This window comes from Peromyscus eremicus, chromosome 13 (genome assembly GCF_949786415.1).
Source record: "Peromyscus eremicus chromosome 13, PerEre_H2_v1, whole genome shotgun sequence".
In the NCBI taxonomy this organism is placed as follows: domain Eukaryota; kingdom Metazoa; phylum Chordata; class Mammalia; order Rodentia; family Cricetidae; genus Peromyscus; species Peromyscus eremicus.
Genome location: NC_081429.1, coordinates 56,434,133 through 56,461,245, shown reverse-complemented (window position 1 = coordinate 56,461,245; position 27,113 = coordinate 56,434,133). Strand labels below are relative to the sequence as shown.

The following is a 27,113-nucleotide window of genomic DNA, read 5'->3' as shown; positions in this document are numbered from 1 at the left end:
CCTCAGGGGTAGAGCCCGTGAGTCCCCACTGTGCTTCCTCTCCTTGGCACTGGTGTCTTCCGCTCTGGGTAGCACACTGAGCACTTGACTTCATTTCTCAAGCTACTGTGTCACCCACATGGAGACAGCTCCAGGGGGACAGGCATTATTGTCACTATTATTAGTTGTCATCTGCCACTGTGAATGAAGATGCTCTGATCCTTGTACTAGGAAGCTAGAGATCAGAAAAAAATTTACAGTACGAATTTGTGGGTTTTTTAATAATGTTTTTGTTTATTCTTTGGTAATTTTATACAGTATATTTTGAACCTCTCCCAAACTCCTCTCTGCTTCTCCCCAGCTTGGTTCAGAGTCATGCGCTGTATTTGGAACTACAGAGACACTGACTGAGAGGGGCGTCATTGTGTTTCTTACTAACAGGAAATTGGGGCTTAGTGTGAAAGGCTTGCCAGAGTTTATTGGCAGCAAGAGGAACGGGTTTGTGAAGTCCTCAGTAAGGGGATAACAGAACTCTAGTTCTCCTCGGGGGAGTGTGCTCCGAGGATATAGTAGGAGGTGACGGTCATCGTGCAGTAAGCACGCAGACAAGAACCGACGGTCAGTTCTCTGCAAGGACGCAGACGGCTCAGACCCTCTGACATTGACAGACGGCAACAAGCTCCCTGCATATATTTTCTAGCATATTATTAACACAAAATGACACTTTTTCTAACTAGCAGGAAAAAATTACTTAAAGACAATATCCAGGGCCATTGAGAACTGGGCAGGTAAAGGCACTTGGCGCCAGCCCTGGTGACCCGAGCTCCCTGGTGCAACTCTGGGGAGCACCCCGAGTTCTCAGGGTAGATGCAGAGAACCACTTACTGCAGGTTGTCCTCTGACCTCCACAGTGCACTGTCTGTCTGTCTCTGTCTGTCTGTCTGTCTTTTTTTTTCTCTCTCTCTCTCTCTCTCTCTCTCTCTCTCTCTCTCTCACACACACACACACACACTCTCACTCACAATAAGTAAATGAAATACATTTTAATTTAAACATTTTAAAATGATAATATACATATGTCACTTGTGAATTAACAAAACCCTGAGAAGGCTACAGCAGGAGAGTAACATGACCACATTTGCACTTTAGAAAGGCTGCCCTGACTGTAGGGAAGGTTACTTCCCTAAAGCCACTGGAAGCCAGTCGGGCAGGTATTGGCATTATGTAGTCTCTGCTTGAGGTTCCTAAAGGAGCCTCATGGAAATGTCTGCTTAGGGGACTTTGGGCAGTGCTGTTTGCTGACTACTATGGAAATAATTTTTAATTGAGAGAGAGAGACAGACAGACAGACACTTATGTTCATCCCAAACAAGGGCGTGTGTGTGTGTGTGTTTGTGACTTACGTTCATCCCAAACAAGGGTCCTTAAGAATGCCAGGCAGGCTGTACCCCAGAGCTCCACCTCCAGCCTCACCTGTGAATATGCACAGGTACTGTGTCCCAGTAGATGCTGCTCGGCTCTTTACTGTGCTTATGGCAGTTGTGTTGGTGTTCAGAATAAAATTTGAGTGGCAGAGACCCAACATTATTCTAGTCCCACATACAGGAGTCCAGAGTACATTCCTGGGAGATGTTCTGTGTATTGTTTATGCTTCGATATTAGGGGAAGTTAGAAGGAAACGTTTTTATAACAATAAAAACTTATAGGCAGGAAGAGAAACAATGTAATAAGAACCATCTTACTAGAAGTAGACAGAGAAGCTTCAGTCTGTGTTTTAAATGCCTTGTTAACACCTGTCTTCCAGCTCCCGGAAATGCTTCACGGTGACGGCGACAATGAAGAGCACGGCTTCTGTCCAGTGGGGCAGTTCGTTCTTCAGAATTTAGGACTGCTGTTTGGATTTGCCATCATGCTGGTGATCGCCCTTTATGAAGACAAAATTGTGTTTGACATCCAGTTCTGACCATTCCCAGGTTGATTGCGAGAATGTTCGTGCAGCTTGCCTCTGTTCCTTGTCCTGTATGCACATTGCTCAGGGATTCAGTGGCCTGCACTACTCACAGGTTCCGTAGAGTTGAGCCTAACCATGAAAGACTGGTGCTCAGTGCTGTTTTCTCTGCATGAATGGATCCTTTAAAAACAAAGTTTGTGATAAAGACAGGAGAAAATGGGACTCCATGAACCAATGTCGATAGCAGTTTAAGACTTTACAAAAGAGAGAATCATATAAAACACTAGTCTTTTTATTAGTAGAAACTTCTGTGGCTATGCAGAAATAGAAATTAAACCAAAAAAAAATCATTTAAACTTTAAAAATATTTTAAATGGACTCTGAGCAGACATTTTTGTGTGTATGCTAAGAATGAATTTTAGTGTCCTTTAATTCAGCTACATATATACATATGGGGTTAATAGGGATCAACTTGACACAACTTTGAAACTGTATAAAGTCGACTTTAGGAACTAGAGGGACACCCAGGCTGCGTTAGAGTATGGATTTAGCATTGGGGAAAGCCCGTATTCTTGAATCTAGAGTTACTATTTTTGTATATATTTGCATAGTGTTCAAACTTGCAGCCTAAACTACTGAAATTTGTGATTGTATGTTTGTGTGAACTTCAGTTTAATGAAAGATTCTTAATGGTTCTTTGCATTACTATACTTGGTGTTGGGGTTATTTTCTTTTTTAACTTTGTTTTTATTTGTGGGGGTGAGTCAGAGCATGTAGTCAGATACCTTTTTCTTAAAATTACCATTCTAGAAAATATCAAAGATGTGGCATTCCATTTGCCTAGCACCAACTAGGTTGATGGGAAAATTTTAAGTTCTGAGTGTTCACGTTACTTTACCAGTTTGGCATTGGCACTCAGAGCACATGCCGTGGCAGGCAGTAAAATCTAAGTTTGCCATGCCTGTAGCCTGTATATAAAACGTCAGCTAAAAGTCACTGCGCTGGTACCATGGCTGCTGTGGTCCCACGTACATGACTAAGCCAAAATCACTTTATCATTTTGTGCCAAGATACACTGCTGGTGCCTGATAGGGATAGTCTGTGTGTGGGTGCCTGCTCTCACACCGTGGTGAAGGGATGTGTGAGGAGTGTAAGTCGTGTTCAGCTTGAACTACTGGGACTCGGTAACTTGTAGACTAGTCATGTGCATCTTTCTGTTTAGACCTCCTGCTGCTCGCTCTTCACTTTCGGAAGTGAACTGTGTCTGAATCGTGCGCAGCTAGCTTTAATGCTTGGCAGCCAGGATTGCCCTTGAAAAAAACAAACTGTAAGAGCCAAACCCTGTCCGTTCCATTTTAAATGATTTCATTCAGTCCTTTCCCAGTTCTTTTAGTCTGTGAATTTTCTAAGACAAAAACAAAAGTCTGAGAGCAGCACATGCATCAAGGTGTTAGATAATCACCAGTATCCCTTCGTCGTGTTCTAAGCGAGGGCTCCCTAGGTGTTATTACTTCTGTAACCTAGGCTTGAATTAGAGCAGTTGTCTTTCTGAGCCCTCCGTGAAGTAGTGGTTTTGTGCACGTTTTCAGCCCTGGGCACAGCTGGGACAGTCTGGCCTTTCACCTCCTTGCCTGGCCCTTTGAGCAACCTTGCTGGAAGGGGCCAGTGTACTGAGTACTACCAACTTCAAGTGACTCAGATATTTTGCTTTCAAAACCAAGATACATTTCTAGTTCATATTTGAGTTTTACACCCAAGGAGGATTATGCATTCCAGCGTTAAATCTGCTTCATTTAAAACAACAGCTGGAATAGACTCCCATTCTAAAAGGCCTCATTTACAGCTGATGGGTTATGCTCACAGTATATAAAGTTTGTCTTTATTTGCTAGACCTTCTTAACCGTGTAGGAAAGCTTTAACAGTTGCTGCTAGTATTTGGATAGGGTTCCACCAGTGTTTGGTTTTGACGTCGTTTTAATGTATAGTTTCAGGTCTCACTAGACAATCCTAATTCCACTACATTTCTGTTTGGCTCCAACATTCCACTTCGCTGACCAGTCCAGTTTTAACAGATGCTTGTTGGAGGTCACCAATGTTACTTGTACAATGCTGTCGCCATGTGACATCCGTATGGATTTTGGTGTTCTATCACATTGCATTCAATCAGCTATGATTATGCTTAGAAATACTATAGTAGCTAGGTGCACTGTGACCCTTTTCCATTAACAGTAAGTCAGTGGCTTAAATGTGATTATGGTCCTGCAAGGTGATACTTGCTAAAATATCTAAACATTTTTTGTTGTAACTGAATCATTTTTTTTAAAATTTATAAAGCTGGAAGTGATCAAATGCTGTTTTTTCATTGTCAACAGTGGTGTGTCATTTTATATACGTTCCTGATGCTTATGGAACTCTCCCAAAATAAAGTTATTCAAAAAGAGAAAGAAAGTGCACTGGAGTTTTTTCAGTCTATCTCAGAACATTAAGTATGAATTCTCATGGTACTTTAAAAAGGCCAGAATAAAGTCATAATTAAGAATGTTAGTTCAGTTTATTTAAGCCAAAACAAAATCTAAAAATACAATGTGTTCTACTCGGTCTAACAAGAAGTAGGAGGAGGTGATGCCACCTTCGGATCACGAGTTCAGCTGACACAGCAGCGCGACACCCCGTCCGATCCAGTGCTCCTTGGGGTGGTCAGAGGGGAGCGTCATGGCGATCACGAAGTTGGTGGAGTGGCCCGTGGTGGACAGAGTGCCTCTCCTCTCACTCGTCTTGTACAACGGAGCCACGTAGCTCGGCCGCTCGGGGATGTCTGACCTCTTACAGGGTTTCAGCCACATCTGGAAGAAAGTGCAAACGCCGCTCTAAGTCAGAGCTGTTAGACTGGTACATAGTCGTCCCAGAGGAAAGGTACATCTAAAAATCTGTGTCCCAGGTAGATCTTGTCAACAGCAAAATGGTTGCTCAACTATGAAGACTACAGAATGAGCAGAAAACAGTTCACCTCTGTTAGAAACATATTGCCCACTCACTTTTTTAGCTACTATTTGGCTTAAGTGAGTTTATTGTGCTAGCCTGGGAAATGTTACCATTTTTCCTCTTTTTCTGTAGAGAAAATATTCTTGGTGAACTTTAAATTATGACCCATATTTATGTCGGAGCCGCCTGGGTAGTGGCTTTTCAGCAGTTTGTATGTAAAATGTTTTTACAGTAAACAATGTATAAAAAATTGCATTGTGCCATCATAAAGGCACTAATATTAAAAACATATTACCTACTGTTTGTCACCTCTTCCCTGAGGGTGATTCCTGGTGCTTTTAATTACAAAACAAAATTTGATAGGTTTTCAAAGAAATGAATCACTACGCTCAGAATCATAATGGCTTATTCATTTAAAACTAATAACAAATTCTGAAAAGTTTTTTGGGGGCACTAGTTACCTAACGAAATCACCATAAATACCATATATACTATGCATACTGTGCTGTGGGCCAGGCAGGATGGTTCAGTAGCGGCACCTAGTGACTCATCTACTCCTCCACAAGAACTAAACAAGCCTGTGAAGCTGCAGCCTGAGTTGAGTAACCTTGGGAAAACACTGGAATTCAGTATCAGAAAACAAAATCCTTGCACAGTCCAGATCGCAGCAAGGCAAGAGAAAATGGTGCATCTGCGGCCTAGTTCCGCAGCTCTGGGAGGGGCTCACCTCCAGCCAATACTCAGCTCAGACAAGCGCTGAGTTCCCAGGTCCCGGGTGCACAGCCTTAAGAGATTAGGGGCCTGGAATCCACACATATTGGTTCCCCCCCCCGCACCCCCCCCATGACCCCCAGGGTGCTGTAGTCAACAGCCAGCCTAAGAAGGGACCTGATTGGCTGAATTGCTCTAAGGATCAAAAACCTTCACATACTCCCATCTCTGGAACCCTACATTCTCTACATTTGCTTAGCAGGAGGACTGCTCACCAGGCAAACTGAGATTACTACATGGTGATGAACAGGTGTGATGCAGAGGGAGCCAAGGGTCTCCTCCACAAGAACCAGGGTTGTGATGTGAGCTCTGTGATAGGGATGATGCTTTAGAGGGGTGAAAAAGATTCCACTGCCTCCCTGCCTGAATAGTTAGAGCCAGGGAGATAGTTCTCTGTCTTAGAAATGTACACCTGGGGACCCGCTGGGGGATAGGGAGCTATCTGAGGTTCGACTGCTGGGGAGGCACATCCCACTGCACTTGTCCTGGGCCCCTGCATCAGTTGCCTCTCACTTGTCTGGTCACGCACTGCTGACAAGGAGGGGTGAGCACTCCAGAGGGTGGAGGGAATGCTCTGTCACTCCCTGTGAAGCACCTGGACCCCTGCAGTGTCTAATCAAAAGACAGTGCTCAGACCCTTCACCATGACTGCAGTAGCCAAGACTAGAGCCCATGAAATAACAGAACCAGCATCAACAGTACCCAAGAAGCCCCACTACTGGGTGAGGACCATCACTCCTACTATACAAGGAACCATATAGGGTGCATATCATTCATTCTGCTTCACACCTGCTTGAACTGTTAGTGTCCCACTCATGGGGACATAAGCAGGGGGGTCTGACTCTTAAGTATGTGCTCTGTCCAAACTTAACCGCCAAGAAAGTACAAGGAGATTATGCTGCAGTACCCAGAGTACCCAGCTGGAAATGAACTCAGCATAGCATAATGAACTGACACTCCAAGACACATCTTTAAGAGAAAGTCATATTCTAGGAAGACTATCCCATATAAGTGACAGAGATATCCATTTCAATAGATACACAGATTTCAACATATAAAAACAAGAAGTAGTCTAAATATTTTAAAACAATACTTCTAAAAAATAACTCCCCAGTAACAGATTCCAAAGATACTGCTGTTGATGAGGTACCTGACAGATTCAAAGGAATGATTATTAAAACGCTTAGTGAGAGGGCTGGGGTGTGGGTAAGACATCAGCGCAATGTTTTCCAAGCAGTGAGAGAGCTGGGGTGTGGGTGAGACAACAGCACAATGTTTTCCTAGCATGCATAAAGCCCTGGGTTCAATCCTCAACACCACACAGGCATGGTGGCATAGACCTAGATTTTAGAAGATGGAGTTAGGAGACTCGGGAATTCAAGGTCCCACTCAGCACTGAGTTCAAGGCCGCCTTGAGCTGTATGAAAAAAAGAAGAAAAAAAACCTGAATAACATGAGATCCAAGAAAATACACATAAAAAACAAATTAGGAAGACAATGCAGATATGAACGCGGAACTCATTGAACAAAAGCAGGATTGCTGTGAGTTCAAGGCCACCCTGGACTACAGATTAAGATCATCTCTCAAAGTCAAACAACATGCAGCTGCAAGTCTCCAAATCAGACTTGCTTAAGCAGATACACTAAGAATATTGGTCTTTCAAAATATCTTACTCATAAAAAAAATAATGAATGAAAGGGAACAAGACAGAAAAAAACTACAGGATCTTTGTAGTACTACTAAAAGATCAAATGCCTGCAGAATTGGCATACTTGAAGGAGAAAAAAAAAACCCTATTCAGTAAAATAAGAGCAGAAAGTTTCCCTAGTCTTTGAAAAACACATGCATTCATGTATAGGAAGTCTGAGATCTCCAAATAGCCATGGCCAGAAAAGATCTTCACAACACGTTATAGTCAAAATGCCAAAAGTGTAGTACAAAGTAGGGGTGTGTGTGTGTGTGTGTGTGTGTGTGTGTGTGTGTGTGTGTGTGTGTGTTAGGTGTCCACATGTGCAGCTGTGCATGCCTAGAGGGGCCAGAAGGACATTAGATATATTCCTCTGTTGGGTTCCACTTTGGCTTTTGAAGCAAGGCTGTCACTTGACCTTAAAGTTCACTGCAGGCTGGCCAGCAAGCTCCTGGATCTGTGTCTCCAACATGGTTGCAGATATGTGCCCTACCTGGGGCTTTACCTAGGTGCTGGGATTTGAACTCAGGCCTTCCTGCTTTCAAAGCAAGTACTCTACCCATGAAGCCATCTCATCACTCCCAGAAGTAGTTTTAAAACCTGCAAGGGGAGAGCACCAAATCACACTGAAGGGCAGCCCTAGTGGACTGCCAACAGAATTCTCAGCAGAAACCCAACGGTCTGGAGGACACGAGATAACATATTTGAGTCTTGAAAGAAAGCGATTGCTAGCCAAGCTTCCTATTTTTAGCAAGGCTGTCCTTTAGAATTACCAGAACACGGTCCAAGAATCCTGTGAGGAGAATTCCAGGTGCTTCTGAGAAAACACCAAGAAAACAAGACAAGAGTCTTGTGACCTCAGCTTCTTCAAAACATGGAATTGTTTTTGGAATGTGTTTTCATGCTCTTCCCAGATGTAGCAGGTAGGAGTGAGTTCCCTTCAGATAATTCATTACAACTGGCTATTGTCATTTACTTGGATGCCTCTATGGATAAACAGGTTTTTGCCACGTGCAACTTGCCCTTGTGATTGTACACTTTACTAGTATGACTCCTAGTCCTCAGAGTATAAACTGTCTGATGCTCTGAATAAAGTTGGCTGTTGCATGAGACTTTAGTCCACCTCATTTATCAGCTCCATTCTCTCAGGTCCTGCTGCCTCTAGAGCAGTAAACAAGAATGCAGAAACTAAAAGACCTTCCAAGATAAATAAAAACTAAGATCCTTTATGACCACCAGACTAACCTTCCTACAGATGCTTTCAAAAGAACCCTACACCCATAAGTAAAAGAAAAGAGAATCATCATGAGCACATAAACTATACATTCCACTGAAGAGTAGATTTCACAAATGAGAAATCTAAAACATCAAAGTATCAACACAGAGATGACTATAAATAAGGCAGGAAGAATCAAACAATACCCTAAACAAAAGAAAACAGAAACCATGACAGGCATTCCACACCCTTCATAACTCTGAATGAATGTGATCTTAATTCTCCAGTTAAATGATATAGATTATTGATGAATTAAAAACCAGACCCAAAGTATGCTGCCCACAGAAAACCTATCTCAACCAAAAAGACATACAGACTTAAAAGAAATTGTGGAAAATCATATCCCAAGCCAACAGAGTTCAAAACCAAGAATGGGTCGTTATATATGACAATTTAGACTTTAAGACAAAGACAATAAAAAGAGACCAAGGTCACTGCCTAACAATCAAGGAATCGCTTCATCAAGAAGATGTATTATTTATAAATATACATGCATATAACAACAGTACCCAATTTTATGTGCATTAGTGTTTTGCCTGCATGTATATCTGTGTGAGGATGTCAGATCTTGGAATTACAGACACTTGTGAGCTTCCATGTGGGTGTTGGGAATTGAATATGGGTCCTCTAGAAGAGCAGCCAGTGCTCTTAACCACTGAGCCATCTATCCAGCAAAATTTATTTTTATTTTATGTTGTACCCAACTTTATAAAACAACACTGCTAGATAAAAAGGGAGCATGGGCTCCAGTACACTGGCAGGGATATCAGTACCCTGCTCACCAATGGACACTCATCCGGAGGAAGCACCTACGCAGAAAAATCAGTTCATCGACACAGCAGGCAAATGGACTTTTCACTTACAGAACACTCCACCTTGAAGCTCTGGAATACACACACTTTCCGTCAGGACTCAGAGCACATTCAGACCGTCTGTAAGACCACGTGGTCCATCTGCACAGGGCTGCTGCACAGCCTTCTGCTCAGTCTTTTCCTGTCCCACCCTTACTCCCGCTGGCCTTCAATTACACCATGGCCTTTTTCCTTTCATTTCCGTTTTTGTGTTTCTTTTCTGTTTTTTAATCCTGGATGACTCACTACACTATATGCCGAGTCTGCTCCTTGTACCCCTCTGTTGCCCATCCTCACCCCTCCACACTAAACCCTGGTAAAGCCATTCTTCTCAACAAGCCCCTCTTACTGTGCTGTTCTTACTGTCCAGCCCACAGAGCTTGCTTATGCGATCATGGGTGCTGAGTTATTTACTGAAATATGGGCAGCTCGTCAGCGGCTACACCACTGGAGAGAAGGACTTGCCCTGAACCATCTCTGTCGTTGTCTAGAGTACCTGAGCCTCAGGGATCAGGAATGCTAACTGGGTTTTTCCTTGATTTTGTGTGTCGTTAGGGAGCGCCTTCATCCCTCCTCCTCTCCTGTGTGTTATTATTTATGTGTGCAATACTGTTCACAGGTGTGTGAGCACACGTGTATGTACAGGCACACCCGTGTCTGTACGTGTGTCTATGCCTGAGGTCGATGTCTGAAATCTCAATTACTATTCCAGTTTATTTTAGAGATGGGTCTGTCAATCAGACACAGAGCTCACTGATAAACCAGTGACAATTCTTCACAGAACTAGAAAATCCCTACAGTTCCTTTGGGAGGAGCTGGAATAGCCAGTGAAACCCAAAGCGAAAGCAGCAAAGCGGAGACCTCACACTCCCTGCTCTGGAGGCATGCTACAGACAGAAGCAGGCTAGGGAAAGCCGCATGACGTTTACACGAGGATGTCACAGAGCGACAAACAGAATGGGAAACCCACAGAGACCTCGTGAAACCTCACCCAACTGATCTTGTCACAAGTGCCAAAGACTTTTAGAAGACTGTGTTCTTTTTTGTTTGTTTCTGTTTTTTGAAACAGGGTTTGTTTGTGTAGCCTTGGCTGTCCTGGAACTCGCTCTATAGGCCAGGCTGGCCTCAAACTCACAGAGATCTGCCTGCCTCTGCCTCCCGAGTGCTGGGTAAGCTACCACTGCCCAGTTAGAAAGACGGTTTTCTTAATGTAAGTTAGTGCAGTCTCTAGTATGGAGGTTCTTAAAAAAAGTAAAATAGGACTACTACCAGATGATCCAGCTAGACCACTCTGGAGTATACATCCAAAGTAAATGAAGTCAACATGAAGAAATAATTGCATGCCCAAGTTTGTTGCAACACTCTACAATAGAGCTAGGATGGGGAACAAGTCTTTGAGAAAACATTATATATCATATATCATATATATATATATAAATGCATTCTCTCTCCACACACATGTGCTGTGTGTGTGTGTGTGTGTGTGTGTGTGTGTGTGTGTATATATATATATATATGCAATAGGTGGATGTAGGTAGATAGATGATTGATAGATGATAGATAGACAGATAAATAAATTAGTTATGTAAAGCACAATTTTCTCAAATAAAAATATAGCATAGTTCCATTCATCTATGAGCTACAATACACCCATATTCTTTTTAGTCATTAGGCAAATTTCTAGAATACTAACATATAATTTATTGTAGAACACAGCCAGTCTTCAGAACAAGGCTAGCTGGCCTTTGATTTATAAGGGCAAATAATAAACTATAACCATAAACATCTTTTAGAATTTGACCAAATTCATTTATCTCATAGTAATGAGTAGTCCTTGAGGTGTATGACTTGACCGGCCCCTGTTCAAAACCCTCCTTTAGGGTCCTTAGGTCAAAACACAATCACATGAAGCAGCCAGTGACTAACACCCAGAGCTATCCGCCCCTCTCAAATCATTGTGGGATCGGTGTTACAGAGAGGGTCAAGCTGTTTTTGCAGCTTAACTATAACATAACTCTCAAAGCTCTTTCAATGGATGTACTTCATTTGGAGCAAAGAATGGATTTTTCTAATGAGAATTTTGATTTCTCATTGACTTCTTTGTTTAGAAGAATCATTCTCCATTTGTAGATACACTCTTTCCACTCCCTGCAAGTTAATTAAGAATGTCCTCACTCTTAGGACAAGAGTTGCAACTCCTGCCAATTCCCGAAATGGCAAATGTTTACTTCACTTTGGGAGTCTCGTGTCCTAAGCCTTCTCCGCCCAGAGTATGGGCACACAAAGGTGGATCTGGATGAAACTCTCAGGTTTGGACCGGCCCCGCCCTTTGCAGCAGCTTTGGTGACTTTTCACCTGTCTCTAAGCTGCTTACAGAATCCTATAATTCATGTGACTCTCACAGTCTGTTTTATCATAGCGTCCTGGATATGCTCTTCAAATTGTGTCAAAATCTATTTGTCATGATGCAGTCACACAAAGAAACAATTCCATGTCATTGGTCCTCACCATTTATGAACTCTTTATTTGTAAGTTTTTATGAAACACCAAAATTCATTTTTCATCCTAAAAGCATCCCTGGCAGTGCTTTTGTGGTCATTGGTTGACATGGGATTTGAGTTGTCTCTATGCCACATCATCATGGCTGTAGTTGGGCCAGGGGAAGTCTTGCTTTCTTATTTCAGCTCCCATAACTGTAAACAACTATGTTCTTCACGGTCTATTTAGTGCTCAGCTGTTAACATTCTTGTGCTGGTTTGTTGTTATTCTATTGTTTACACTAACTCACTGGCAAAAGGCTGCAGAGCAGTCCGATGTTCTTATGTGCAAGAAGGCTGAGGGATGAGCATCCAGTGAGAACCACAGTGCTACTGACCATGAGTCAACGTCAGTGAATCAACAATGTATACTAAATGAGCTTCCTTTAAACAGAAACAGTACAGCAGTATGTATCAACCAACAAAATTTCCGAGACTGCAGCACCTCACTCCAGAATCCCACTAAGAACAAATATACTCAATAATTCAGCATTGGAAGCAGCTTTATAGCACAAAATTACCGCGAACAATAAGACTAGACCATATGTGCATATATCCATATGCAGGAACATGTGCATGTGTCCTTAGCAAATACTAACCACGGGCACTGTGTCATAGAGAACTTTGGGATGTGATTCTGCAAGTTTCTTGATCTTTCTGTTCCATGAAGCTCCATCCAGAAACAATCCATGGATGTAAACACCTAAATGACAAAGAAGTTAACATTCAAAGATGCATGTTGACTGAGTTCAGAATCTGCAATTGCTATTTGGGGGACCCAGGGCAGCACATAGTGCCAGGCATGGCTTCTCAGGTTCCCTCCTCTCCACCTCCGTTTCCACTAGTCAGTGTTTTCAGTTAATGACTGAGTCACTCAGATGTAACTAGCCATTCAGGTAATAGAATCTTGGGCAATATGCCTAGAATAGCTGATGCTAAACACTGAATGAACTGATGGTGGCTTCCTGTATCCAGTGTGACATTTAGTTACTGATTTACTTATTTACTTTTAGAGACAAGATCTCAAGGTGGCCAGACTGGTCGTAAGCTCTCAATAGTCCTGCCTCAGCCTCCCAAGTGCTAGTGTTATATGTGTGTCTACATGCTGAACATCTCCTCACTGCTTTACTCTTAGGTAAACAGGGAGAGCCTGGCTTAGCCAGAAAACCAGAGGCAGACACATATTACAGGGTATAAAAGGAGAAAGGCTGAAGGAGGTGGGCAGAGTTTGGGAGGAAACTTAAGTTCCAGCCCAAGCTATACTCAAGATAGTGTCTGTGACCCTCCTACTGGGGTCCCATGAGAAGGGGAAAATCCCATCTTTCCAGATCATTCTGTGGAGTCTCACTTTTGTTTAGGTAATATATGAAGTAGGATGAAATAAGCTGGAGTGGACAAGCATATTTTGTGGTAAAAATGTTTATTGCATACAAAATGAAATTCGTAATTTAACAAACATCTATCCTCAATGTTATTGTGCTGGGGTGGACATGTTGATAATGAAGTGATTTCTTAGCTGATGGCCTCTTCTTACTGAGCAATTTTAGAACACCAAGTAATTATACTAATCATTAGGTAAATGGTGTTTACATACTACTCCACCACTCTCAAGATAACTCTGAATTTTCAGTACCTGATAACCTCGCCTCCTCCTTCCACTCGCCCACCCCCAATGCTCACTTAGTAACTGCCTGATGCTGCCTGGAAAAAAAAAATAAAGGACTCCACATAATCTCTACATTCAATGTATCCAATTCCACAGCTTGAGTATGGAAATTTAGCTACTTCAAAAACTTTACACAGTGCTTTCATAACTTAAATCTTGTAGTTGGGTCCAAAATTATATAGAGACATCAGTTCCACTCAGATGTCAACTGGAATGCCGCTTTTTATCTTGTATCAGAATGACACTGAGAAAAGTTAGGAGGAAAAAATCCAGGCTCCTGAATGAAGAATTGCCACAATTCTGTCATGAGACTTTCTGTGAGATGTGCACTGTTTTCAAACTTCTTTCTGAAGTGCTCAGTGCCGTAGGCCAAGAAGAAAGCAGGTGAGTTGAGGCCAGATGGCCCGCACTTAAATCTCATCTTGGACCAATGCTACCTTGAGGCTGTGGGGAAGTTACTTAGCCTTCCTGAGCCCCAGGTTCTGCCTCTGCTTAACAAGGGCAGTGCGGTATCTATGCTGGGGGTTACTGCAAAGATTAAGTGTGAAGGGTGGGACCATTTCTGTGGCACAGACACGGAACAGCACCTCCACACTGGGGTGAGGCCCTTTCTTTGACTTTCCTTTACTCCAAGCTCTTTAGCTCTCTTCCCACATACCTTCTTTGGAACAAATCTCTTTCCTTGGCATGTTCCTCCATCGCTCTAGCTATACTGATTTTATGAGGGCAGAGGATGATTGTTTCTTACAGTAGTAACCTGCGTGAAGGGATTATTTTTGAAGCTTACATAATAAAGGAGATAATAAATGGGGTTCAGCAATGTCCACATTCCAAATGCATGAATAACGAGGGGACTCCAAACAAACAGATAATGGAGTGTTAGGCATCTGCTCCTGGGGAAAGCACGATTAGTTATAACATAGCACGTGCCCCACCGGTCTGCTGCCCTGTGTGCTCATCGCCCCTAAAGACATTTCCGCAGTTAAACAGCGGAATAAAAAAGCGGAATCATAGTGGTGTAAAATCTTGGGCTAGCTTCCAAAAACTTGTGGTGAGTTTCAGCTCCATGATGCCTTGGGGCTTCCACAGCAGCATTTGAGGGCCCGGGCTGCTAGAGGCTGAGGAGGGAAAGGTGAGGTCAGGCAAGGTGACAGCTCTGCATTTGTATTGTTGCGGGAGAGACAACCAAAGGAAACACGTGAATCACTGTGGGACGGGCCAGTGTTGCCAGCTTCTGAAGATGACTGGACAAGAGAAGGGAGGCAAGAAAATAAACTGGCACAGAAGGCCAGGGGACAGGAGTGGCGGCAGGTGTGGGGGCATTTCATGGACAGTGTGTGAGGAAGGAGGGGGAAAGCCATAGCATTCCGGCTGGATGGCGGGGTCATTTATTGAAATTAATTATAAGTTCTATGCATCTAGGGGATACAAAAGTGGAGATGGCATGTTATGGGTACAGCCTTCTGGACCACGGAGGAAGCATTTAGCAAGGAGATGTTCAAAGACATAAAAATGGATTAGGTCATGGGGAAGGGATGAATCAGTAAACAAATTGTTCAACGACTTTGTCCTTGGAGACTCCGATAGCTGAAGGAGCACAAGACAGCAAGAAGCATAAATCCCGACAGAGAGGCACAGAAAGCCAGCAGACCATGTCCTGGAAACGAAGGGAGGAGAGTGTGTCTAGGAAGACAAACAGGGCAAAAGAAACGGCTAAGACGCTGATAGGAAGACAAAGGGGATTCGGCTGGATTTGCCAGCGTGGACACCATCAGTAACTCCGAAGAGAAGGGCGTTTTGGAGACGGGAGGATGAAGAGCGGAAGGAGGACAGCCGAGACTTCAGATCTCATGCAAAGCCAGGCTTCTGAGATATTCTGCTATTGGAAAGCAGTGGGTATCAAAGACACGGGAAAAGTACACTGATTGCTTCTGAGACAAGACATGCCGGAGCGTGCTGCGTGGTTAGGGAATTACCCAATCTGAGTCTGTTGATTCCGGAAAGAGGAAGCACCAGTAAAGAAACAAGGCTCCAGAGAGAGGAAAGAGGGCCTGGGTTTCCAGGAGGTGTAGATGTGAACAGGCTCACAAATTTGGTGGTGCTAACAGCTATGTGCTGAGCCTCCTGCTTTCACAAGGGTGAGGCAAGAGAGGAAGGCACTGTGCAGCGAGAGCACAGTGTTCGTCTGGGGAGAGAGAAGGCAAGGTTCCCAGGGCACAGCAGAGGGATGGCTTCCCATCACCCAAATCCTGAGTTATATGACACCTGGTCGGAAGTGAACCACTAGCCGCAGGAAAGTGGGGTGACTGTCAGACGCTGTTGGGGCTGCATCTACCTGTCAGTGTCTCACACTTGACTGAAAACTGGAACAGGAGCCTAGGCTGCTGCTACTTCATCTGCAGTGGCAACCAGAGCGGCCAGTGAGGACTAGGAAGTAGAGTTGCTTGTGACACTGGTTGAAACAGTATAGATTAATAGTCACTAGGAGACTAATGTCATTCACTTAAAGTCAGCGTCATTTGGTGAAATTTAATCCTTTTTAGCTTTTTGGCTTTTAAAAACGTAATATTTATTTGAAGTAGTGACCTTGTCCACTGAGTTTACATTTTATTTCTTTTGTGTTTATGTTTTTACATTTTGTTTATTTTGCATGTGTGAGCTTGTGCATGCATGCTAAGACACCTGTGGGAAGTTGGAGGAGACCTTTGTGGGATTCAGTTCTTTCCACCATGTGAATAAGGGGGATTGAACTTAGGTTGTCAGGCATGGCAAAATGTATCCCTTCTCACTGAACTATCTTGCTGGCCCCCACTAAATTTACAATAAAACATTACAGCCAGCATAAAGTATTTAAAAGACAACCAATCAGGAAACAGAATGTTTCTTCATAATCACCCTCCCAATCTTCAGATGTTTCCAGGTCCTCAGCCCTCAGGTGAGACTGATTGCTGCTCAGGCCTAAGAACCTGTGTTCAGATCCCAGCAGCCATGCAGGTAGCCAGGCGTGGCTTATGTGCACACCTAATAACCCCCGGGCTATACGGGGTGGAGACAGGAGGGCCCCTGGGGCTTCCTGGAGGTCACTCCGAGCACCTGGTTCAGAGAGGGAGCCTGTCTCAAAGGAAGGAAGTAAAGACCAATATAGGACATCCATCATCCTCTGGTCTCCAGGGGCATTTTCACATAGGTGTGTGCTTAGAACACACTCACACATATCCTCCTCTCTCTGTCTGTCTGTGTCCCTTTCTAACACACACATACAATGTTACCATTAGCTGTAAGTATCAGAATAACATACATACATACATACACACACACACACACACACACACACACACACACACCAGTAGTGGATACATACATCAGGGATTTTCCAATTGGGTACGGTCTTCAAGAAACTCCTCCCTCTTGATTGCCCAAGGCCAACACAAGGTTATGACTGATTAGCCTCTATACTGCTAATTTGATTATTACTTTAACTACACATGGTTTCTAATTTTCTCAGTTTGAGAGGAAAATATAGTATAGGGGGAATGTATCTTTTATCCAGATTTATCTACTCAATTCATTTTCTTCTCTGTTTGCTTGATGAATTGTTTCAGGGTATTATGTACATGATTGCTTTTTGACAGCTGAGAAGATAAGCAAAAATGTTATGCCTTTGTCCATTGCACAGACAATGAGCCGGTTCCTCTTGCTACTACACTTACCATCCTCAGGAGCGCTTTTATATTCTTTGTCATCCATCACTTCGTAGTCAAACCCAAGAAGATCGATTGGAATTGTGAATTTTCTGGCATAGTTCTGCTGTGCACCAGTTAGGAAAGCTTGCGTGAAGAAGAAGCCAGAAAGCCAGAAGATGGGTGGAGGGCCAACTTCATACCATTGCTATGGTAGATCCAGACAAAAGTGATACAGCAACAGAGTCATACAGATTTCCAATACAATATCAATGAAACGCATCTCCAAACATGCATATTACCTTTCAGGCAAACAAACAAATGGGATTCATTGAATAGCAAGGCACACTCTCAAGATTTCAAAATCTGACTCAACATCATCTCCATCATACTAGCTTGGGAATTCAGTGAATGAAAGCAGATGTAGGTGTCTGTTTTATACATGTCCAGCGGTTTCACCCAAAGACCTACATACCATTATGAACTCAGACTCACTGTTACAAAGCGTATCATGTTACACAGATGAACAGATTTCCATAAAGTCTGGTCATATGGTAATATTTTCATCTCTTTTCTAATTAACTAGTTATTACTATATGGTAGCATATTCTTTTGGAAGTTTTTCTTTCTACTTTACATACCATGAAATCCAACATACTAAAACACAGTGCTGTGGTGCTGTTTTGTTTGTGATCTAACAAATAAAGCTTGCCTGAAGATCAGATTGTGGAGCTAAGCCACTAGTTAGCCAAAGAGGCCAGGCAGTGGTCGCATACATCTTTGATCCCAGTACTTGGGATCTCATGCCTTTAATCCCAGCACTAGGGAGGTGGAGACAGGAAGCAATATGGCTGGGCCGAGAGAGAAATATTAGGTGGGAGAAGACAGTAGCTCAGCCCCTTTCAGTCTGAGGATTTCTAGAGGTAAGAAGTCTTTCTAATGGCTGGCTGCTCTGCTTCTCTGATCCTTCTGCTTTCACCCTGATATCTGACTACAGGTTTTTATTATTAAGACCAATTAGGATTCAAGCTACACAGTACCAGAAAAGAACACAAACAAGTAGGGTGATGAATGCTTATGGTGTTTAGAAATATAATGACACCTTAATTCTGTACTTATTTCATAGGTTTTGATGATGAGCTGTTGAATAACAAGTGACTGAACAGCAAACTATAGGAGCCTCTCTGAAGAAATGAGTCCACTCCTTAACTCTAGAAGAGCCCACAGTTCAACCTCTGCTTTCAGGGGCCATCTTGATCCTTAGTATCTGACTCTGGTACATCAGATAGACTGTACTATGAAAGGGAAGTTGCTCATTTTATTTCTCAATGTTTTTGTTTTGTTTAGAGACTGTACTTTGCCTGGAATTCTTTATGTAGCCCAGATAGTAGCATAGGCTGGCCTTGAATTTGTGGACGACCCTCCTGCCTCAGGAACCCAAGTGCTGGGATTTAATGTGTCAGCCCTCATGCCCAATTTTCCCATAGTTTCCTGTCATATACACTGTATCTATGCTTTTCATTTTTTTTTCTGATGTATAGTGAAACAGCAACTGGCCAATAACTAGGAGCCAGGATTCTACCCACACAACACACTCAGGAAAAGTAACCACTGAGGTCACTGCTGTCATGGATGGGGATGGCAGAGCTGGAAAGTTCCTGGGCAATGAAGAAACAGTTCACCTCTTTACAAGCTTGTTGGCTTCCTAAGATGCTTTGTTGTAGGACTCTGTCACGGCAACTCAACATGCCAATGTTCTCTCTCCAAAGGCTGTCATTTGCCTGAGTGTCAGAATTCACATAATGTCCTACTTAAGATGCAGAATATATATAAACATACACACACACACACACACACACACACATATATACATATATATATATACACACATACATACACATACACACACACGCATATACATTACTGAGTAGAGGTCATTTGTGTTTGGAATATGCAGGACTGTAGAGAGCCATTCTCCACTCACTCAGCGTTCTGATGAAGGTAAGGAAGCAGAAGAGACTGGATAGCAGCATTAGTATGGATGAACTCACCTGCAGGAATTTTAGTCTTGCCAGGAAGTCATTCACATAGCTGCCGAGCGGCTTAAGGCTGGGGTAGGATTTACCCATCCACATTCCTGGAATTTTGACATTCAGAATGCTGCTGACCACTTCTTCTAGCTCTGTAGACATCACAACAAGCCCCTGAAACACAACAGACCTCCGTGAAGTTAGCACTGGCCATCATAAGGAGCCTCTTTTAAAGCTTTCTTCACGCTGTCTTTGTTAATGAACGTTTCTTTGGATTTGTGAGGAAGGCACAGAATATTTCAAACCTTCCTTAGGAAAGGAGTGATGGTTTCTCTAACCAAATTTTAGTTGAAAATCTTAACCAATACATGGCTATTTGGTAGCTACTGAATCATTGTCTACCTTTTATTTAATTCACCTGCTGGTTAAAGGCGAATTAGTACAGGCTTCCTAGCCTACCTTCTTAAAGTCACAGTGGTGGATATACACTAGGAAGTGTCTAGGAAGCACTCTCAACAGTCAAAGCAGTCTGAAATCCAGCTGTGAGTCCAGTTGCCCTTCTTCTGTTATGAATACCCCAGGCATGGATGCTGAAGCTCTGAGGCGCTTCAAAACTCCTTCCTCAGAGGACTTAGCAAGAATCAACTTGGAAGAATCAGTCTTTTGTTGTTGTTACCACTAAACTTTATTTATGTATTCGTTTATTTATTTATTTATTTATTTATTTATTTATTTATTTATTTATTTATTTATTTATTCGTTCATTCATTCATTTGTTTGCTTATTTATTTATTTATTGCTTAGTTGATCTTGCATTTGAGCCAGCTGTGGTTCATTTCTGTTTTGTTTTTGTTTACACTGAACTAACCTGAAGATTTTGGAGTAAGCTGGCTGGATTAAACACACACAGTTTCACTTACCCCTTTGAAACTCCACTTACACAGCAGTGAAAGGTTCTAGGTCTTAAAGGCATAAGCCCCAAAGGGTAAACAGAAAGGAGAGGAGCATGAGGACACACTTCTGGAGTCTAGAAAGCGAAAGCTCGCAGCTGACCTAGCATTCGGGTTTCACGGTACTTTAACTCAAACCTGAGGTTTCACATATGCCGAACGAGGGCTGTACCACTGTGTCTGTCCACAGCCACTCAAGAAGCTTCTGGAAGTCAGCCAGGATGGCTGTGCTAAGGTAAAACCCAGTTAAAAAGAACAAATTCTTAGGTCTCTTCCCCACACGCCACACCATCGTCCTTGAGTGTAACCTGGAAATGCCAACAAATACGGAATGAAAAACCCGCTAACACACCTGAAATAGGGGATGTTGTGTGCAGCTGAGGTCAGTTATCTATCACACTGAGACCAAAAGTTAAATGAACAGTCTTTGGAAGCTGAGGCTTCCAGGCCTCTTTCTCTTTTAGTTCCCACAATTTCAGAAGCTAGTTTTGATCTTTCAGGAAAGAAACAGGAAGAGTCAGGTCAGAGAGAAACACCGAATGGTGCTGATGCTTCTTGCCAAATAACCCAGCCACGACCACACTGCAGTGAGGACCACAGTCAACCACCATCAGCACCCTATGGTGTCTCTGCAAAATGTCACGTTCCCAGCTAAAAGCAGACCACTGAACACTATCTATTACATGCCAGAGGAGGCTTCCAATAGGAAAGAGCAGGTTTGCAGCTCAGCAATCAGTTTCTTAACACAAAGAAGGCTATAGATGAGTGTTTCTTGAGTCATTTTGATAACCTATCCTGGTAACTTAGTGGGATAAATTATTCATGATACAGACCTCGGACTATAGTACATATTGTGATTTCCTGCTTATCCATTACAAGTAAAGATTTCCTTACCTAAAACTCTTAAATATCTCATATTTAAGAAATTATTTAAATATTGGTAATTTTTTTGCACATATCTAAGAAGACGTTAAGGGTGAGACCCAAGTCTAAACAAAATTTTATCTATATTCAATATATATATTTTACAATAGTCTACAAGTATTTTACATAATATTTTAAGTGTACCTACATTTTGACTACGAGACCAAATATGTAATTCTCCATGTGTAGGGTCACATCTGAGGTTGTAGAGCTTGGGAGTTTAGAATATTTTAGATTAGATATTCTTGACTGCTGACAAGGTCACATCTGCTAATAGTGCCACTCCCCTTGCGGGCCATTTTCTTTCAAACCACAATATGTGTGTGTGTGTGTGTGTGTGTGTGTGTGTGTGTGTGTGTGTGTATGTATGTGTGTGTTGTGTGTGTGTGAAACGTGTTCCCCCATTTTTAACATGCTGATGTTGTTAGTTCATGATTTAATGGAAATTATATTTACTTTTTTCCAGATTTGTTTTTTAATTTTTGAGATTAATTAATCACATAATATTACTCCCCCTTTCCTTTCTACCCTCCATCCTTGCTCTTTCAAATCCATAGCCTCTTTCTTTTTTCATTATTTGTTGTTACAAGTATATATTTATATTTATATGCATATATGTTCCTAAGTACAACCTGCTCAATCTGTATAATGTTACTCGTATGTATGTTTCCAGGGCTGACAATTGGTATTGCATAACCAATTGGTGTGCTCTTCATGTTTAATTTTTTCATTAGTTTTTTTCCTCTAGGCAGTACATTGTTAAGTGTTGTATTGAACCTATAAATATATGGAAATTGCATGTTAGCTTTTTGTTATCTTACGTCTAACCTGATTATACTATGATCAGAGAATACACTCTGATGATATCCATTTATTGTATTGAACAGTGCTGTGTATTTTCACATGGCAAATGCTTCTAGGTACAGCATGTGAATTTGGATAATGCAATGCACCATCATTAGACTCCGTGTTCCGTACCTCAGCACGTCATTTCGGGAATGGCTTGTTCAATACCACCATCCCCGCTCTTCCCCTTCCCCTCTCCCTCTTCTCCTCTTCAGCTTTAGATTTTTAATTCCTTTCTCTTGGTATTGAACTTATATGACAACCTTTTCCTTGTTTCTTAGAAGAAATCATTTACTTATTTTTTTAATTGATCTCATTCGATGATTTAAAAAAGCTAAGCAAAGTACCATAATTTTCCTTGGGTATTCTGTTAACTGCATCCCATAAATTCTGACAAGCCATTTATTTTATCTAGTATTTGAATTTTGAAAATACTACTGTATGATTTTCAAAGTTGAGTTTTGCCACATTAAGGAAATATTTAGAGAGCAATTGGAGATGACCACAGGAAAGGAAACCATAAACACGTTTGTTGCTGATGTAGGGGGCAGTGAACGGGAGAAACTGACTCCAAAATAACCTGTGCTCATCAGGGCTACCAAATGCCTGAGGTAATTTATAAATTCTATTTCTGACTACTGACTCCCCACTCTGACTCCCTCTTGGACTCCCATGCATACATTTAACAGCCATCTCTTCACAGACTCTAGGAAGCACTTCAGAAACAGCCTGATCATTTTTCTTGACTTTCTCCCGCAAACCCGCTCCTTTCCTAGACCTTACACCTGCTCACCCCTCTAGAAACGTTCAGCTATCCTAATGGCACACAGACAGCCATTTCTCTTCACCTCAATGCTGCAGCCACACTCGGCTCCGATACCTCACCGGGGTTCTGTCAGTGTTTCCCTACAACTGTTCCTGGCAGCCGCAGGGGTCAGCTTCAAAATATATGAAATACCACTATTGCCTGAAAACCCCTAATGCCTCTGTATTGCAAAATAAAACTCGAGACCCTAGCCGAGGCAGACAAGGCCATCACGGACCCGGTCATTCCCCTCACCCCCGCCACACCCCCCCCCTCCCACACACACACACCATGCTCATCCCATTCTTGTCCCACCAGCCTGTCCCTGGTGCTTCTTGTCCAGGCCATACTGATCCTGCTGTTGGCTCTTACTGTTACAATCACCTGCCTGAATGTTCTTCTCTTAATAGTCCCTACATTCCTCTTTGATGTCATTTAGGCCTCTGTCCTCAGAAGGGTCAGCCCCAGCCTGCCTCAACTCTTCACTCATACCTCTGTTGACTTATCCTGTTTTTGTTTTTCTAAAGACTTTATCATTTAAAAATTACATACGGGCCTAGAGAGATAGCTTTGTGGTGAAGAGTGCTTACTGTTAGAGCAGAGAACAGGAGCTGGGATTCCATCATCCACACAGGGTGGCTCACAAACATCTATAACTCCAGCTTCAAGGGACCCTACAACCACTTCTAGCCTCCATGGGCACCTGCACACACACACACACACACACACACACACACACACACACACACACACGCACGCACATGCACGCGCACACACGCACGCACGCACGCACGCTCACACGCACATGTGAGCACATACACATACACACAAGTGCAAATAAACTAAATCTTTAAAAATTCTGTATGTATTTGTTTCATGCTTTACTTGTCTCCATTGCTAACATGCTTACTTGTTATGGCTCCTTACGGCTTAGCACAATGTCTCCTCAGGACGCACCTTCCCAGTATGCTGGGCTGTCTAGCACACGCCGTACTTATGCATCCCTTTATTAACTGCTCCCAGAAATCTATAGACTAGTCAAGAGCATGGACTTGTTTTCTACGCTGAGGACCAAGACTAGTGATGCCAGTACCTGTGACTAATAACCATTTGCTGAGCTGACGAAAGTGCAATGTTTAGTGATTCTTTCGCTTAGGTCACCTTACCTTGATGGCTTTTTGAATATTAATGCACGATTCTCGTATGGTCACCAGCAGCTTATTGAACCGTCCCATCTCTTGGACAAGGACAGTGTTCATACTCTGAGTGTAGGTTGTGGGGTACCTCCTCATTGCAGACTCAATATCGAAGTTGTTTGGAAGTTTGCCCAGGATGTCACCGGCAACCTCGTTTACAACTTCATCCGACGACTTCGCTCCAGCACCTGATGAACGAGACTGAAGAAGCCAAACTGTTACAGCATCCTCATAAAGGTCAAGACGGTTGGGTTAACTCTAAGAAGGGATTATCTATTCTCTCGATGATTCTTCTTCACACAAGATGTGTTGAAATGTAAGTCATGAGGGATGAAGTTCTGAGAGAAGATGAGTGTGAGGCAGGTGGAGGAAGAGCATCTGCTATGTTCAGAGGAGATGTAGGACCTCAAGAGAACATTCCCACCGCCCAGTGCCCACTGAGGCTTGACCAAGCAGCTGGGCAATGACAAACCTTAACACCCATGAGAAGGAAATGTGACTGTCTTGAGAGAGAGCTTGCCACAAAATCTATTTGTCAATATCTGATGCACACCGGTTACCAGCAGCAGAGACACAGCTTTCTCCCTGAGCCTGTAGGGCAAAGGAAATAAGCTCTCCTCCTCAAGGAGGCTCAGAGTTATGGAGAAAGGACAGGTGTTAGTGATTGCCATTGGAAGCCAGGAAGGAGCATCCTATGTAATTTGTGCTTTGTATGTTTATAGCGGCATCTTGTAAATGAATTCATATTTTCTGGAAAGGCTTGTAAAAAAACTCTGAGAACAAATATACTGCTAGGGGTCCACTGGTGGATAATAAGAACTACTGGAATATAGTTGATTAGCTCACATTTTTCCAGTTCAAGAAAACTGAGTTTAGTGTCCTTTCCTATTTTATAGTTCCTGGTTTCTTTACGATGAATACTAAACATCTAGTCTGTGAACACTATCGTTTGTTCTTATATTTTTACCTACCTGTCACACACCACTAGAGGAGCTTATAAAATCAGACAATAAAACAATTAAATGTTGGCAAGTTTTAATTGCCTGCTAGTGAAAAGAAATTAAGAACGGTGCCCATAAAATAATTATTTTTTACAGTCCTAAAGTATTTAGTTTACAACTAATATTTAAAACAATAGAAGAAAAAAGACATTGAATCTGGAACCAGACTAAAGAAATATTTTTTTCTTTTTACTCCATTTACAGAATAAGTTGTACTTTGCATTCAGACCTACATACAAAATAGTATAAACGGGTTAAAAATCATTCTACTTTCTAGCAAGAACTGCGCCCTCCTAAAACACAAACCCTACAAAAACGACACAAAAACCCAGGCCTACACCCAACCAAAAATGTCAGAAAAATACTTCAGCAACTCAGAAATCCGTCTTACCCCGCCCAAATCACACAGTTGCTGTTGTAAGCTTTAGAAAGTGGTGTTCGACCCGTGTGAAGCATCCGGAGCTACTCGTTTGTAATTGTTTGGCTTGGCTTTTCACTGCTACCTCCTCTCCTTAGCGCTTTCATGATGGCCAGCCACAGCTTTCTAAGGTCTAGCCTCCTTCCTTCTCCCCCTATGTTGGCAATTGAGACTGTGGCCTTACATGTGCTAGGCAAACACTGCACCGCTGAGCTCCACCTGGGCCCCCAGCCCACTCTCCTCACTTTACTATTTATTCTGAAGCAGAAGAGAAGCTGGAGAAATGGCTGAGCAGTTAAGAGTGCTTGTGGCTCTTGCAGAGGACCCAAGTTCAGTTCCCAGCACCGGCTTGGGAGGTTCACGACTGCCTGTAATTCCAACTGGGCATCTGACTCCACCTTGTGACCTCCGCAGGTACCCATATACACCACACAGACACACCAAACAACACATACTCAAGAGGCAGGGTGCATGGCTCACTGGCTTGCCCAAGCAGGCCTTGAATTTGAGATCCTCTTGCTTTGGCCTCCCAAATGCTAGTGAACCACCTTATCTGGTTGGACTGTCTTCCTCTTATTGAGTAAAGATGTGTGTGATCTATTTTTAAGGAGACCTTGCAGAATTTGGCATTTTCAGAGAGCCTACAGCATACTGGTTTTATAAGTTTCCTACTTGAAATAGTGTGACCACTAAGCATGAACAAAAGATCACCACAAAAATTACACTCTCGACTCTGGTACGCAGCTGCCTCTTCCATTTTCCTCTGAGAATGTTTTAGCTAAGGACGTTAGTGCAAAAGTCTTGTCATCATTAACTACCTCACAGAGCTCTGCAGTTCTGGTCTCTGCCTCCGAGTTGTGACTCAAGTGCCACTGCCTACCCATCATGAGAGTCACACTCACAAATCGGAGTCCAGGGATGTTGAAATAGGTTGTTTAGTCACATACTAAGGCAATACCCTGGTGTATTCAAATGTATTTGCTTGGTTCTGAGTCACTTTCTATCGGAATGAGCACACTGTTTTATGGGTTCTGTAATGTGACACACACCAGAGAGTTTCAATAAAGCCAACACCACTGAAATAATCCTGCCATCAGGCTATTATATATGACAAGTAGTCAATGTTCCTCAGGACCGACTTACTCATGCTTGTTCACATACTTTTGTGTGTGTGCTCTGCTAATGGTTTTCATGCCATCAGTGTGTGAAATGGGCTTTAAAAACAGCTTTTGTCCTTATTGCCTTATTAGAAAATGGCAACCAGCAGAAACTAGAAGGTGGGCTTCGTGGACCAGTCCGTTCATGATAACACACCCCACATCCTCCTGGTTCTCAGCCTTTTCACCATCTTAGGTCTGAGGTCTGACCCATCCACAGACTCCAAAGGAGAATACAAGACCAGTGAGGGCCAGACTACTTGGCTTCCAGTCTGGTCCTGAGACTGGACTACTCAACTTTGGTCAAACTACTTAATCCATTTGTGCCTCAGTTTCCTATCTATAAGACAGGATCAGCAATGCCCCCTCATATATACTATATACTACATGTTATATACAAAGCTC

At 42.7% G+C, this 27,113-nt stretch overlaps 2 protein-coding genes across 4 annotated transcripts in view; one reads left to right on the top strand and one right to left on the bottom strand.

Annotated features, from left to right (window-relative positions):
- Nucleotides 1-4,411, top strand: part of Slc39a10 (solute carrier family 39 member 10) — a 52,438-nt gene extending 48,027 nt beyond the window's left edge. For all 3 annotated transcript variants that reach the window (XM_059278863.1, XM_059278860.1, XM_059278862.1), the window contains exon 10: nt 1,784-4,411. In XM_059278863.1, the coding sequence (XP_059134846.1) occupies nt 1,784-1,942 (159 nt within the window). In that variant the 3' untranslated portion in view covers nt 1,943-4,411. The remainder of the gene's footprint in view (nt 1-1,783) is intronic.
- A 51-nt stretch (nt 4,412-4,462) lies between these two features.
- Nucleotides 4,463-27,113, bottom strand: part of Dnah7 (dynein axonemal heavy chain 7) — a 255,152-nt gene continuing 232,501 nt past the window's right edge. Inside the window, exons 61-65 of the mRNA XM_059278864.1 lie at nt 24,103-24,333; nt 19,433-19,585; nt 17,412-17,589; nt 12,635-12,738; nt 4,463-4,773 (exon numbers count right to left, since the gene is read on the bottom strand). Coding sequence (XP_059134847.1) covers nt 4,567-4,773; nt 12,635-12,738; nt 17,412-17,589; nt 19,433-19,585; nt 24,103-24,333 — 873 coding nt within the window. The 3' untranslated portion in view covers nt 4,463-4,566. The remainder of the gene's footprint in view (nt 4,774-12,634; nt 12,739-17,411; nt 17,590-19,432; nt 19,586-24,102; nt 24,334-27,113) is intronic.